Here is a 16,748-nt window from a genome sequence, read left to right as displayed (position 1 = left end):
TATATTGGTATAAATAAAAGTATTGATCAATTACATTTTTCTTTTTTATTAATTTTTAAATTTTAATTCCACTATACTTGACATAATGTTCTATTAGTTTCAGGTGTAAAATGTAGTGATTCAACAATTGTATACATTGCAAAGTGCTCAGAATAAGTGTATTTTTTCTTCTTTTTTTATTGACATATAATGTATTATTTGTTTCAAGGGTACAGGTCTGTGATTCATCAGTCTTACACAATTTACAACATTCACCATAGCACCTACCCAATCCAATGTTCATCACCCAGTCACCCCTTCCCTCCCACCCCATCCCCTCCAGCAACCCTCAGTTTGTTTCCTGAGATTAAAGAGTTTTTTATGGTTTATCTCCCTCTCTGGTTTCACCTTGTTTCACTTTTCCCTCCCTTCCCATATGGTCCTCTGTCTTGTTTCTCAAATTCATTATATCAATGAGATCATATGATAATTGTCTTTCTCTGACTGACATATTTTGCTTAGCATAATGCCCTCTAGTTCTATCCATGTCATTGCAAATGGCAAGATTTTGGGTTTTTTGATGGCTGCATCATATATATATATATATATATATATATATATATATACCACTACTTCTTTATCTATTCATCTGTTGACGGATGTCTAGGCCCTTTCCATAGCTTGGCTATTGTGGACATTGCTGCTATAAACATTGGGATGCACATGCCCCTTTATCACTACATTTGTATCTTTGGGATAAATACCTAGTAGTGCAATTGCTGGGTCATAGGGTAGCTCTATTTTCAACTTTTTGAGGAACCTCCGTACGGTTTTCCAGAGTGGCTGCACCTGCCTGCATTCCCATCTACAGTGTAGGAGAGTTCCCCTTTCTCTGCATTTTTGAATAAGTGTATTTTTTAATCCCCATCACCTATTACACTCATCCCCCACCTGCATCCCATCTGGTAACCATATTTGTCCTCTATAGTTAAGAATCTGTTTTTTGGTTTGCCTCTTCCTCCTTTTTATTTTTTTAATCCTTTTTTCATTTGTTTTGTTTCTGAAATTCCACATATGACTGAAATAATATGGTATTCATCTTTCTCTCACCAACTTTTTTAGCTTAGTATTGTACTCTCTAGCTCCATCCATGTTGTTGCAAATGGCAAGAATTTATTCTCTTTTACAGCTGAATAATATCCCATTATGTATATATACCGCTTCTTCTTTATCCATTCATCTACTGAAAGATACCAGGGTTAGTTCATAATTTGATTATTGTAAATAATGCTATAATAAACATAAGTGTGAATGTATCCCTTTGAATTAGTGTTTTTGTATTTTTTGATGTAAATACTCAGTAGTGTGATTACTGAATCATAGAGTATTTCCATTTTTAACTTCTTGAGGAAACTTCATATTGTTTTTCACAGTGTCTGCATCAATTTGCATTCCTACCAACAGTGCACAAAGTTCCTTTTCCTCCACATCCTCACCAACCCCTGTTCTTTCTTGCATTGCTAACTTTGGCCATTCTTACAGGAGTGAGTTGATATTTCATTGTACTTTTGATTTGCATTTTCTTGATGGTAGGTGACGATGAACATCTCTAAATGTGTCTGTTGGCCACTGTGTGTTTTCTTTAGAGAAATGTCTGCTCATGTCTTCTGCCTATTTTTTAATTGGATTATTTGGTTTTGGGGTACTGAGTTGTACAATTTCTTTAAAAATTTTTTTCATAATTTTTATTTTTTATGTAAGCTTTAAGCCCAGTGTGGGGCTTGACCTCAAGATCCCAAGATCAATAGTCACATGCTCTACCAACTGAGCCAGGTATGTGCCTCTGAGTTGCACAAGTTCTTTATATGTTTTGGATAATAACCATTTATCAGAGATACTATTTGCAAATACCTTCTCCCAATTGGTAGGTTTTCTTTTAGTTTTGTTGATAGTTCCCTTTGCTGTGCAGAAGCTTTTTATTCTGATGTAGTCCCAATGGTCTTTTTTTTTTTTTTTTTTTTTTTTTTTGCTTTCTTATCCCTTGCCTCAGTGGACAAATGTTAAAAAATGTTGCTATGCCTGAAGTTGGGGAAATTACTGCCTGTGCTCTTTTCTAGGATTTTTAGTTTCAGGTTTCAATTTTAGGTCCTTAATCCATTTTTAATTCATCTATGTGTATGGTATAAGCACTGGTCCAGTTTCATTAGTTTGCATGTAGCTATCCAGTTCTCCCAACACCATTTGCTGGAGAGGTTGTCTTTTCCCCATTATATATTCTATCCTCCTTTGTTAAACTTTAGTAGATCACATAAATATTGGTTTATTTCTGGGTTTCTATTTTATTCTATTGATCTATGTGCTTATTTTTGTGCCTGTACCAGCATTGTAGCATGACTTAAACTCTGGAATTGAGATGCCTCTCGCTTTATTCTTCTTTTTCAATAGTGTTTTGGCTATTCAGAGTCTTTTGTGGTTTCATACAAATTTTAGGATTGCTTGTTCTAGTTATGTGAAAATGTTGTTGGCATTTTGATAGAGATTTTATTAAGTCTTTAGAGTGCTTTGGATAGTATGGACATTTTAACAGTATTGGTTCTTCCAATCCATGAGGATGTGAAGTTTTCCAACATGGTTGTGCATCTTCAATATCTTTCACCAATCTTTTATAGTTTTTAGGATATGGGTCCTTCACCTCCCTGGTTAATTTCATTCTAGGTATTTTATCTTTGGTGCAATTGTAAATAAGATTGCCTTATTAGTTACTCTTTTCACTACTTTATTATTGATATATATATAAAATGCCACAGATTTCTATACATTGATTTTTCTCTCCTGCAATTTTAGTAAATTCATTAATCAGTTCTAGCAGTGTTTTGCTGATATCTTTAGGGTTTTCTATGTAGAGTATGTCATCTGCAAATAGTGAAAGTTTGACTTCTTCCTTTATGATTTGGATGCCTTTATTCCTTCCTCTCATCTAATTGCTGTGGCTAGGACTTCCAGTACTATATTAAATAACTGTGGTGAGAGTGGACATCCTTATCTTGTTCTTGAACTTGGGGGAAATGCTCTCAGTTTTTCACCATTGAGTATGATATTAGCTGTGGATTTTTCTTAGATGACACTTACTATGTTGAGGTATATTTCCTCCAACCCTACTTTGTCAAGAATTTTTTTATTGTGAACGGATATTGTACTTTGTCAAATGTTTTTTTTTCTGCATCTATTGAGATGATTATATGGTTTTTATCTTTTCTTTTATAGATGTGATGTATCACATTGATTGAATTGCAAATATTGAACCACATTTGCACCCAGGGAGAAATCCCACTGGTTGGTGGTGAATGATTTTTTAATGTATAACTGGATTCAGTTTTCTAATATTTTGTTGTTGATTTTTTCATCTATGTTCATCAGATATATTGACTGTAGTTCTCTTTTATTGTAGTGTCTTTGCCTGATTTTGGTATAGAATGAATTAGGAAGTTCTCCTTCCTCTTGTATTCTTTTTTAATACTTTGAGAAGAACAGGTACTAACTCTTTAGATGTTTGTTTAGTTTCTTATTCTCTTTCTAGTTGCTTTAATGTGGGGTTAGATTATCTGGGAATTTTCTTGCTTTTTTAGGTAGGCCTGTGTTGTTATAAACTTTCCTCTCAGAAAAGCATTTGCTGAATCCCAAAGATTTTTGTATCATTGTGCTTTCATTTTCATTTGTTTTCATGTATTTTTAAAATTTTCTCCTTGGTTTCGGGTGCCTGGGTGGCTTAGTGGGTTAAAGCCTCTGCCTTCAGCTCAGGTCATGATCTCAGGGTCCTGGGATCAAGCTCCACATCAGGCTCTCTGCTCCTCAGGGAGCCTGCTTCCCCCTCTCCCTCTGCCTGCCTCTCTGCTTACTTGTAATTTCCATCTGTCAAATAAATAAATAAAATCTTTAAAAAATTTTTCTCCTTGGTTTCTTGGTTAACCCATTTATTTTTTAGTAGCAAGTTACTAAATCTCCATGTACTTGTGTGCTTTCCAGGTTTTGTGTTGTGGTCAGTTTCTAGTATCATAATATTATGGTGAGAAGAGATGCATGTTATGACTTCAATCTTTTTGAATATGTTGACACTTGTTTTGTAGGTGATAAGTGGTTTATTCTGGAGATTGTTTCATGTGCACATGAAAAGAATGTATGTTCTGTTGTTTTAGGATGACATTAATGTTCTGAATATATCTGATAGATTCATTTGGAACAATGTGTCCTTCAAAGCCACTGTTTTCTTTTTTGATTCTGTTTGGATGATTTACCCATTGATGTAACTGGGGTGTTGAAGTCTCCTATTTTTTTTTTAAATTTATTTTATTTTATTTATTTTTTAAAATTATTTATTTTCAGAAAAAAGGTATTCATTATTTTTTCACCACACCCAGTGCTCCATGCAAGCCGTGCCCTCTATAATACCCACCACCTGGTACCCCAACCTCCCACCCCCCTGCCACTTCAAACCCCTCAGATTTTTTTTCAGAGTCCATAGTTTCTCATGGTTCACCTCCCCTTCCAATTTACCCAAATTCCCTTCTCCTCTCTAATGCCCCTTGTCCTCCATGCTATTTGTTATGCTCCACAAATAAGTGAAACCATATGATAATTGACTCTCTCTGCTTGACTTATTTCACTCAGCATAATCTCTTCCAGTCCCGTCCATGTTGCTACAAAAGTTGGGTATTCATCCTTTCTGATGAAGGCATAATACTCCATAGTGTATATGGACCACATCTTCCTTATCCATTCATCCGTTGAAGGGCATCTTGGTTCTTTCCATAGTTTGGCGACCGTGGCCATTGCTGCTATACACATTGGTGTACAGATGGCCCTTCTTTTCACGACATCTGTGTCTTTGGGGTAAATACCCAGGAGTGCAATTGCAGGGTCATAGGGAAGCTCTATTTTTAATTTCTTGAGGAATCTCCACACTGTTCTCCAAAGAGGCTGCACCAACTTGCATTCCCACCAACAGTGGAAGAGCGTTCCCCTTTCTCCACATCCTCTCCAACACATGTTGTTTCCTGTTTTGTTAATTATGGCCATTCTAACTGGTGTAAGGTGATATCTCAATGTGGATTTAATTTGAATCTCCCTGAGGGCTAATGATGATGAACATTTTTTCATGTGTCTGATAGCCTTTTGTATGTCTTGATTGGAGAAGTGTCTGTTCATATCTATGGCCCATTTTTTGATGTGTTTGCCTGTTTCGTGTGGGTTGAGTTTGAGGAGTTCATTATAGATCCTGGATATCAACCTTTTATCTGTACTGTCATTTGCAAATATCTTCTCCCATTCCGTGGTTTGCCTCTTTGTTTTTTTGACTGTTGCCATTGCTGTGCAGAAGCTTTTGATTTTGATGAAGTCTCAAAACTTTATTTTCGCTTTTGTTTCCTTTGCCTTTGGAGACGTATCTTGAAAGAAGTTGCTGTGGCTGATATCAAAGAGGTTACTGCCTATGTTCTCCTCTAGGATTCTGATGGATTCCTGTCTCACGTTGAGGTCTTTTATTCATTTTGAGTTTATCTTTGTGTACGGTGTAAGAGAATGGTCGAGTTTCATTCTTCTACATATAGCTGTCCAGTTTTCCCAGCACCATTTATTGAAGAGACTGTCTTTTTTCCACTGTATATTTGTTCCTGTTTTGTTAAAGATTATTTGACCATAGAGTTGAGGGTCCATATCTGGTCTTTCTACTCTGTTCCACTGAAATATGTGTCTGTTTTTATGGCAGTACCATGCTTTCTTGGTGATCACAGATTTGTAATAAAGCTTGAAATCAGGTAACGTGATGCCGCCAGCTTTATTTTTGTTTTTCAACATTTCCTTAGCGATTCGGGTCTCTTCTGATTCCATACAAATTTTAGGATTATTTGCTCCAGCTCTTTGAAGAATACCCGTGGAATTTTAATCGGAATGGCATTAAAAGTATAGATTGCTCTAGGCAGTATAGACATTTTAACAATGTTTATTCTTCCGATCCAAGAACATGGAATGGTCTTCCATCTATTTCTGTCTTCTTCAATTTCTTTCATGAGTGTTCTGTAGTTCCTCGAGTACAGATCCTTTACCTCTTTGGATAGGTTTATTCCCAGGTATCTTATGGTTCTTGGTGCTATAGTAAATGGAATTGATTCTCTAATTTCCCTTTCTGTATTTTCATTGTTAGTGTATAAGAAAGCCACTGATTTCTGTACATTGACTTTGTATCCTGCCACGATGCTGAATTGCTATATGAGTTTTAATAGTTGGGGGTGGAGTCTTTGGGGTTTTCCATATAAACAATCATGTCATCTGCGAAGAGAGAGAGTTTGACTTCTTCATTACCAATTTGGATACTTTTATTTCTCTCTGTTGTCTGATTGCTGTTGCTAGGACTTCTAATACTATGTTGAACAAGAGTGGTGAAAGTGGGCAACCTTGTCTTGTTCATGATCTCAGTGGGAAGGCTGCAAGCTTTTTCCCATTGAGGATGATATTTGCTGTTGGTCTTTCATAGATAGATTTGATGAGGTTCAGGAATGTTCCCTCTATCCCTATATTTTGAAGCATTTTAATCAGGAACAGATGCTGGATTTTGTCAAGTGCTTTTTCTGCATCAATTGAGAGGACCATGTGGTTCTTCTCTCTTCTCTTATTAATTTGTTCTATCATATTGATTGATTTGCGAATGTTGAACCATCCTTGTAGCCCAGGGATGAATCCCACCTGATCATGTTGGATAATCTTTTTAATGTGCTGTTGGATCCTGATGGCTAGGATCTTGTTGAGAATCTTAGCATCCATATTCATCAGTGATATTAGTCTGAATTTCTTCTTTTTGGTAGGTTCCTTGCCTGGATTGGGGATCAGGGTAATGCTGGCTTCATAGAAGGAGTTTGGAAGTTTTCCTTCTGCTTCAATTTTTTGAAACAGCTTCAGGAAAATAGATGTTATTTCTTTTTTGAAGGTTTGGTAGAATTCCCCAGGGAATCCGTCAGGCCCTGGGCTCTTGTTTTTTGGGAGGTTTTTGATCACTGATTCAATCCTGTTATTAGATATCGGTCTATTCAGGTTGTTGATTTCTTCCTGGTTCAATGTTGGTAGTTTATATTTTTCCAGGAATGCATCCATTTCATCTAGGTTGCTAAGCTTATTGGCATATAACTGTTCGTAATAACTTCTGATGATTGTTTCTACTTCCTTGGCGTTAGTTGTGATCTCTCCCTTTTCATTCATAATTTTATGAATTTGGGCTTTCTCTCTTTTCTTTTGGATTAGTGTGGCCAGTGGCTTATCGATCTTATTGATTCTTTCAAAAAACCAGCTTCTAGTTTCATTGATACATTCTCATGTATCTCTGGTTTCTACCTCATTGATCTCAGCTCTAATCTTGATGATTTCCCTTCTTATGTGTGGATTTGGTTTGATTTGTTGTTGATACTCCAGTCCGTTAAGGTGTAGAGACAGCTGGTGTGTTCTAGATTTTTCAATTTTTTTGAGGGAGGCTTGGGTGGCTATTTATTTTCCCCTTAGTACAGCCTTTGCTATATCCCATAGGTTTTGGACCGAGGTGTCTTCATTCTCATTGGTTTCCATGAATTGTTTCAGCTCTTCTTTTATCTCCTGGTTGATCCAAGCATTCTTAAGCAAGGTGGTCTTTAGCTTCCAGGTGTTTGAGTTCCTTCGGAACTTTTCCTTGTGATTGAGCTCCAGTTTCAAAGCATTGTGATCTGAGAATATGCAGGGAATCATCTCAGTCTTTTGGTATCGGTTGAGTCCTGATTTGTGACCCAGTATGTGGTCTATTCTGGAGAAGGTTCCGTGTGCACTTGAGAAGAATGAGTATTCTGTTCTTTTAGGGTGGAATGTTTTGTATATATCTATGAGGTCCATCTGGTCCAATGTGTCATTCAATGCTCTTGTTCCTTTATTGATTTTCTGCTTCGATGATCTGTCTAATTCTGAAAGAGGCGTGTGAAGATCTCCTACGATTAGTGTATTCATATCAATATGACTCTTTAATTTTTTTTTAATATTTTTATTTATTTATTTGACAGAGAGAGATCACAGTAGACAGAGAGGCAGGCAGAGAGAGAGAGAGAGAGGGAAGCAGGCTCCCTGTTGAGCAGAGAACCTGATGCGGGGCTCGATCCCAGGACCCTGAGATCATGACCTGAGCCAAAGGCAGTGGCTTAACCCACTGAGCCACCCAGGTGCCCCATTATGACTCTTTATCTTGATTAACAGTTTTCTTAAGTAATCGGCTGCTCCCATATTAGGGCATAGATATTTACAATTGTTAGATCATCTTGGTGGATAGTCCCTTTAAGGATTATGTAGTGTCCTTCTGTATCTCTGACTACAGTCTTTAGTTTGAAGTCCAATTTATCTGATATGAGAATCGCTACCCCAGCCTTCTTTTGAGGCCCATTGGCATGAAAGATGCTTCTCCATCCCTTCACTTTCAGTCTGCGTGTATCTTTAAATTCAAAATGGATCTCTTGTAGACAACATATGGATGGGTCCTGTCATTTTATCCAATCTGCAACCCTGTGCCGTTTTATGGGTGCATTTAGGCCATTCACATTGAGAGTGATTATTGATAAATACGTTTTTATTGACATCGAGTTACCTTTGAAGTCTTTCTTTCTGTAGACTGTCTCTATATTTCTGTTCAATGCTATTCTTGGGATTTTTCCTCTTTTATAGAACCCCCCTTAATATTTCCTGCAGTGTCGGCTTGGTGGTTGCATAGTCTTTTAAGCCTTGCCGGTCTTGAAAACTCTTTATCTCTCCATCCATTTTGAATGTCAGTCTTGCTGGATAAAGTATTCTTGCCTGCATGTTCTTCTCATTTAGTGCCCTGAATATATCTTGCTAGCCTCTTCTGGCTTGCCAGGTCTCTGTGGACAGGTCTGACGTTATTCTGATGGGTTTCCCTCTGTAAGTAAAGAGCCTCTTTGCCCTGGCGGCTTTCAAGAGATTATACCTACAATTATAAATCCTCAATTTGACTATCAGGTGTCGTGATGTTTTTTTGGAATGTATAATCTTGGGTGGAAACCTTTCAGCCTCTAGTACTTGAACGCTGGTTCCATTCACGAGATTGGGAAAATTATCATAAAGGACTTGTTCCACTCTATCTTCTAGACTTCTTTCTTTCTCCTCCCCATCAGGGATTCCAATAATTCTGACGTTGGAACGCTTCATGGCAACATTTATTTCCCTGATTCTGTTTTCGTGGTTTCTAAGCTGTTTGTTCCAGGCTTCCTCCTGATCCTTTCTCTCTATCTGTTTGTCTTCCAGATCACTAATTCTATCTTCTGTCTCAGTTACCCTAACTTTGAGAGAGTTTAGATTAGATTGGAACTCATTGAGAGCATTGTGAACCTCCTCCCTGGTAGCTTTAAGCTCCACCCTAACATTGTGAACATCCTGTCTGGATGCTTTCAGTTCAGCCCTAATCAATTCTGTTTGGTCATCCATGACTTTCTCCAACCTAGCTATTGCCTGGATAATTGTTAGCCTGAATTCTCTTTCCGACATATTGTCTATGTTGATAGCCGTTAGCTCTTTTGCAGAAGGTCCATCCTCTGTATTTTTCTTCTGTTGGGCATTCCTCCTCCTAGTCATTTTGGTGGGAGATGACTGAACAGATGTAGCTGGATGTATCAACTGTGGTGCAGTCAAGGTGCACCCTGGAACACTTCTGAGCAATCAGGATACCCCACCCAAACAAGAGACAAAAGAAAAGAAAAAGAAAAAGAAAAAAAAAAAAGAAAAGAATAAGAAATAGAAAAAGAAAAAAAAAGAGAGAGAGAGAGACAGGAAAGAAAGGGAAGATGAAAAAGAAGGTTCAGCCCAGATGGGCCCCAAGGTAAGATTTATGAAGTAGACAAACAAAAAGAGATAAAAAGACTGATACAAGTATATGGCAAGAGAAAAAAAAATATGCAAATAAAGAAAGAACCTCGTCAAAAAGAACCAGAAGTGTAAGATTTATATGCTATCAGGACAAATACAAAAAACACAGAAACACTGGTAGAAGAAGATGGGAGAGTTCTTATAAATTCTCAGTGTGTACGAGAAAGGTTGTTTTGCTTCTTCCTGGATGTATCTTGATATTTTTGTTAAAGGACTCAACTTTCCTAAGTTAAAGGGGATTAAAAATTGGTTTACCTATAGGGGTAGTATTGATTGGGGAAAGGGGATTACTTTGAAGTTTAACTCTATATGAATATTAAGGATAAAAATAAAAAAGGAATAAACTAGACTAAACTAAACCAAAATTTTAAAAAAGGAATTCAAAAAATAAAAATGCAAAAGAAAAACATAGGTGTATGTATCAAAAATTTCAGGTTAGAAAGGTATTATGGAATTTGATGTACTGTACAGCTCACTGTGATGGTAAATAGCTTTAAAAAATTACTTATGTGTAAAAAAAATATATATATATATATGTACCGGAATAGTGGGAACGAGTGAACAATACAAGTTTTCCTATGAAGTAGTGGTTGTTCCCTTGTAGTCCTTTTTTTTTTCTTTCTTGGTTTTTTTTCTGGGGGAGGGGCCTGCCACGTGGGTTGTCAGTCAATGATGTTTCCTGAGTTGAGTCCTCCCGCCCCCCTCAAGGGGGTGGGCTCTGAGGAAACTGGTTTTTTTCAGGCTTTTGTTCTCTGGCGGTTTTTATGCTTGTTCACTTTTCTTCCTCTCACCTTGACCGCCTTTGACGGTTTTTGTAGTGTTAGAAGAAATCAAACCACACCCTGATCTCCCCCTCAGAGAGAAGCCTCATTCTGGGTGCAGAAGCTGAATATGTTCCCCCTTGGCCGCTCTCAGAGCAGGTTCCAAGTTGCAGACCCTGGGGGCACAGGATCTTTTGCTCGTACCCAAAGCCAAGGCAGTGGCGGCTGTCTGAGTGCTCCCGACCGCCAGAGAGGTTCCAAGCAGCAATCGCACACTGAGATTTTGCCATTGGTCCGGGCTGGGAGTGCCCGGCTTGCGCACACCTCTTTTCAGAGGCTGCTATGAGTCAGGCGCGTGTCTGGGGCACTGAGAACAGGGCGCTGGTCTGTAAGCCCCAGGCTGGGCTTTTGCGCGCCTCTGTAAGGGGAAGAGTTTCGGGGGCGCGGCTTAGGCTTTGAAACATTGGCGTGGGTCAAAGAGCACAGGCCGGGCCTTTGTAACTCAGGGGAGCATGAGGGACGTGCGCGCGTATCTCAAGCTTTGTGGTAGGGCCAGCGGCTTTCTGCAGAGCGGCGCGGCTCCCATCCACTCACAGGAACTAGAACCCACACACTCTCTGGTGCGCTGGCGGCTTAGGGACCAAGAGCGGTTTCTCCGCCTCACTCTCTCTGCCTCAGCGCTGGGGAGGCTGTCTGGGACCAGGGACTTAAGCCCCTGTCCCTAGCTGCCCGATTCCCACAATTCCCCCCGTGATCCTTTGCTCTTTTGGAGTGCTTTCAACCAGTCTCCAAGTTAATGCTGGTCCCCAGACGCAGGGCACTCTCCCTCGGATTGGGGTATTACTTTCCAACCAGTTGTCTCTGGTGGCTCCCTCCCCCTTTTGTTTATCTTCCGATATCAGTCAGCCGTTCCCATTCTGCTTTACGTGCCCACTGGCGTCTTCTGCCCCTGTAGAGGTCCAGACATGTATAATTCTGATCTCAGGCTGATTTCATGGGTGATCGGAGTTCTTTGGTAGGTAATCAACTCACTTTGGGGTACCGGCTGAAAGGTGCCTCTTCCTACTCCCCCGCCATCTTGCCCCCCCCAAGTCTCCTACTATTAATAGATTATTATCAATTACTTTGTTTGTGTTTGTTGTTAACTCTTATGCATTTGGGTGCTCCCATGTTGGTTGTTTCAATATTTACAATTGTTACAATGTGTTCAAATTTATCATTTGGTATTATACAGTCTTTGTCTCTTTTTACGGTCGAGGTTTTAATGTCTATTTTATCTGATATGAGTATTGCTGCTCTGGTCTTCTGTTCACTTTCATTTGCATGACAAATGTTTATCCAATACCCACTTTCAGTCTGCACTTGTCCTTAGGTCTGCAATGAGTCTCTTGTAGGCAGCATATAGATGGGTCTTGATTTTTTTTTTTTTTTTAGACATTATGTCACCCTATGTCTTTTGATTGGAATATTTAGTCCATTTATATTCAAAATAATTATTAATATGTGTATATTTATTGGCACTTGTTGCTTATTTTATGATTATTTTCATATTTCATATCTGTCCCTTTCTTCTCTTGCTCTCTTCTTTCTTAATTGGCTTTCTTTAGTGAAATACTTGGATTCATTACTCTTTATTTTTTGCATATCTATTACTGCTGTTTCACTTGTGTTTACTATTTGGGTTATATATAACATTTTCTGCATTCATCAGTCTATATAGAGCTTATAGTGGCTTAATTTTGAATGCATTCTTTACTCTCTTCCTTCCATGTTTCAGATACTTGTTATCACATTTGACAGCTTTTTATGTTGAGCTTCTCTTGACTGATTTTTACAGATATATTTTTGGTTTTGTGCTTTCTAGTATTTTAACTCTTGTGTTTTTGTTTGTTTTCTACTCACAGAGTCTCCTATAACATATCTTGTAGGGCTGGCTTAGGAATCATGAATTTTTTTTTAAAGATGTATTTATTTATTTCAGAGAGAGACAGAGAGAGAGAACAAGAGGCATTGCAATGGAAAAGGGAGAATCTCAAGCAGACTCCATACTGAGCACAGAGCCTGATTTGGGACTCAACCTCACAATCCTGAGATTATGACCTGAGGCAAATCAAAGAGTCTGATATTTAAACAACTGCAACACCAAGGCACCCCAAGGGGCATGAATTCTTTTAACTGTTGTTTGGGAAACTCTTTATCTCTCCTTCTATTCTGTATGATAGCATTGCTAGATAGAGGACTCTTGGCTGCAGACTTTTCCCTTTCAGCATTTTGAAAGTATTGTGCAACTCTCTCCTGGCCTGCAATGTTTCTGCTAAAAAAATCATCTGATAACCTTATGGGTTTCCTTTGTATTTAACTTTCTTCTCTTGCAACTTTAAAAATTCTTTCTTCATGGCTATTATTTGCCATTTAAGTTACTATGCTCTTGGTGTGGACCTCCTTGGGTTGAATTTGTTGGGGAATCTCTGAGCCTCCTGAATTTAGATCTCTTTTCCCTCCCAAGACTTAGCAAGTTTTTGTTATTATTTCTTCAAATACATTTTCTGAATCACTTTCTCTCTCTTCTCCTTCTGGGATCCCTATAATATGAATGTTTTTATGCTTGATGGTGTTGCTGAGTTCTCTAAGTCTATTCTAATTAGGCAATATTTATTTGTCTTTCACCAATTCAGCTTGATTTCTTTCCATTACTCTATATTTCAGGTCACTGATATGCCCCTTTGCTTCCTGTACCCTACTGTTTATACCGTCTACAGTATTTTTAATGTCATTTATTCAGTTCATCATCTCTGATATGTTATTCTTTATCTCTTTGTCAAGGGTTTCAATGATTTCCCCCACTCTTTTCTGAAGTCCAGTAAGCATTGTTATAATCATTACTTTAAATTCTATATTTGGTTACTTATTTCTGTTTTTCTTAGATCTTATGCTATGATTTGGTTCTGTTCTTTCATTTGAGACTTATTCCTCTGTCTCCTCATTTTCTCTATTTCTCTGTGTCTATTGCTTTATGTTAGGAAAGTCAGCTGTGTTTTCTGCTTTTAAAAGTAGTGGCTTGGGACGCCTGGGTGGCTCAGTTGGTTAAGCAGCTGCCTTCGGCTCGGGTCATGATCCCAGCGTCCTGGGATCGAGTCCCACATCGGGCTCCTTGCTCGGCAGGGAGCCTGCTTCTCCCTCTGCCTCTGCCTGCCACTCTGTCTGCCTGTGCTCACTCTCACCCCCTCTCTGTCTGACAAACAAATAAATAAAAAAAAAAAAAAAAAAAAAAAGTAGTGGCTTTATGAAGAAGAGATTCTGTAGTTCCCAGCAGTGCAGCAGTCCCTGTTCTCCAAAACCTGGCACTTAAGGGTAGTCTTTTATGTGTGTTGCTTACATCTTGCTATTGTGTTTGAGTTTCTTTTTCTTTCAGTCTAGTTGTTTGCCCTGACTCTCTGCATGTTGTGGACTCTGTTACTCTCTGTGGTGTTAGTGAGACCTGGGCAGGCAGGTTCTGAAGGGAGAATCCTCAGGAGAATGCATAGGTGGGGCACACTGCTAAGAGGTTGGATAACAAGTGTCTGTAAAGCATAGCCTCCTACAGGTGGCCTTGTGTTTATACGAGGGGCTGGAGAAAGAAAGTAGTGACTGCCAACTCCTTTGTTCCCAGAGAAGATTCTTGGCCTTTTAGTTAAGATCAAGTGTCCCCTGAGAAGTCCCCAAGATACTTTAAAATCAGTATAAACAGATCTTCCCTTCATTTCCTCCTACATTGTGCAAAGTGTTGCTTCTGTGGTGTTTCTCTGTGGGCTGTTATCTCTTTAAGTGTGGTGACATTGCTCTCACTGGACCCTCTGGCTTGTCCAGCTAACTTTTAAAGCCCTAGATTCTAAGACCAACTAGTTATACAAACTCACAGAATTCAGTCCCTCTGATTTTCAAAGCCAGATTTTATGGGGATTTGTCTTCCTGGTGAAGGCTTCCTGGTGCAAGGTACGATTTCTTTCTCCTCTCCACACCCACAGCTCCCTCCCTCCTGAGGATAGCTCCCAAACAACATTCCTGCTCTTCCTAACCTCTCAGATACAGCTTTTTCTCTACATTTAATTGTGGAGTTTCTTCTGCCTGTCTTTGGCTTGCTCCTTGGTTTATTTCTGTGAATCTAAGTGATATATAGTTATAAATGTGGGATGGGAAGAGCTTAGGGTCCTTCTACTTTGCCATCTTCTCAAGCTTCTCTGCCTCAATATATTACTTTTTTATTTATAAAATTATATCTTATGAAATTCCAGTTATGGGATAAATAAGAACTAGCGATATAACATGAGGTTGACTATAGTTAACACTGCTGAATGGTGCACTTGAAAATTATTAAGAGAGTAAATTCTAAGAGTTCTCATAACAAGTGAAAAACTTCTTTTTTGTATCTATAGGTGTTGACAGATGTTAACTAATCTTGTAGTAATTATTTCACAATACATGTAATTCTAATCATTGTGCTGTAGACCTTAAACTTATAAAGTACTGTGTATCAGTTATATCTCAGTAAAACTAGAAAGAAGTATTAATCTATTACCTTTTCTGTATTTTAATATTTACTTTATTTTTTATATTTTTTGGTATGATTACTCAAAAAATTAAATGGCTATAAATAATAATAATCAGGCCACTACCCGGACTCCCATCTGATCCCAGGCTCTTAGACTTAAATCATGCCTAAGTTCAAGCAACGAAGAAGAAAGCTAAAAGCCAAAGCAAAAAGATTATTCAAAAAAAGAGAAGCCTCTAACTTTCAGCCCAAGCTAATCACACCTCCTCCGCCACCACCCTCACCAGAAAGAGTGGTTATTCCTTCAGCAGATTCTTCCCTTATCAGAAGTTGGCTAAGACCATCCTGGAACTTTAGACTTCCTAATATCAAAGATACTGTAAAACTTTGGACAAATAGAGTGTGGTCTATATACAATTGGTGCCAGAACTGCATGGCCCAGAGTTTAGAAGTATTGAAAGACACCATCTTTCCGTCCCGTTTCTGCCGCCGAGAACTCCACAGTCTAAAACAACGGTTTTGCATTTTGGAAAGTGAATTATGCAAGCTCCAGGAAACACTGAAGACTGTCTTGGAAAATTCTTCCTGCCCAAGCTGTGGTCAAACCTGTCACATAAGTGGTAAACTCAAAAATGTGCCCGCCCGCGTGCTAAACACCCCTGGAGAATCTCGAGCGATACTTCCTCCCACATTGCCACAGCCAGCCACCCCTACTCCTGCTCTTCTTCCTCCGCCACCCCTGCCCCCTCCACCTCCTCCTCTGCCTCGGCCTCCACCACCCACAGCACCTGTGCTGCTCAGAAAATCCGATCGCACTAAAGCCCTGCAGGCTGGGCCATTAAAAAGAGATGGACCCATGCAGATAACAGTTAAAGATCTACTGACTGTGAAGTTAAAGAAGACACAATGTTTTGATGCAAGGAAGAAGCTTACAACATCACCAAAGGCACAGAATCCACTAGTTACTGTCTCTGACCTGCAGCGTGTCACCCTGAAGCCCAACTCCAAAGTACTATCAACTCGAGTTACAAATGTCTTGATTACCCCTGGTAAAAGCCAGATAGACCTGCGGAAACTACTTAGAAAAGTTGATGTAGAGAGAAGCCCAGGTGGAACCCCACTTACCAATAAAGAAAACATGGACACAGGAACTGGGCTTACTCCAGTAATGACTCGGGCCTTGAGGAGAAAGTTTCAGATGGCTCACCCTAGAAGCCCAACTCAAACTCTGCCACTTTCTACAAGCAGCTTTGATGAACAAAACTGATGCTAACTCTGCCTGATGCCACATGATGATCCATAAAACACACAGATAAAATCACCCCAATCCTTTTTTTTTAATGTAGTAGGGTTTATATAAATAATTATACTAATATATAATTCCATTTGAAGAATTAAAGTATTTACACAGCCCCCATACATATTGTGATATAAAATAATAATAATAATAATAATAATCAATAAAAGAAAATTCTCAGTCTCTTGGTCATTAATTTCATTTCATTATCATTACTGAAAGTGATGTTCTCTTATAGAGAAGGAAAATA

At 38.7% G+C, this 16,748-nt stretch overlaps 1 protein-coding gene across 1 annotated transcript; it reads left to right on the top strand.

Annotated features, from left to right (window-relative positions):
* The first annotated feature begins 15,322 nt into the window (after nt 1-15,322).
* LOC122896780 (proline-rich protein 11-like) lies at nt 15,323-16,477 on the top strand. The gene has a single exon (XM_044234839.1). The coding sequence runs from the start codon at nt 15,365-15,367 to the stop codon at nt 16,466-16,468; it is 1,104 nt and encodes a 367-aa protein (XP_044090774.1). The 5' UTR covers nt 15,323-15,364; the 3' UTR covers nt 16,469-16,477.
* Nucleotides 16,478-16,748: the final 271 nt, after the last annotated feature.

This window comes from Neovison vison, chromosome X, assembly GCF_020171115.1.
Source record: "Neovison vison isolate M4711 chromosome X, ASM_NN_V1, whole genome shotgun sequence".
NCBI classification, from domain to species: domain Eukaryota; kingdom Metazoa; phylum Chordata; class Mammalia; order Carnivora; family Mustelidae; genus Neogale; species Neogale vison.
The sequence above is the reverse complement of the archived record's forward strand: the minus strand, read 5'-3'. Positions and strand labels throughout refer to the sequence as shown.

Bases quoted from the DNA above. Each gene is read 5' to 3' on its own strand.
- LOC122896780 (XM_044234839.1), top strand. From the start codon at position 15,365: ATGCCTAAGTTCAAGCAACGAAGAAGAAAGCTAAAAGCCAAAGCAAAA.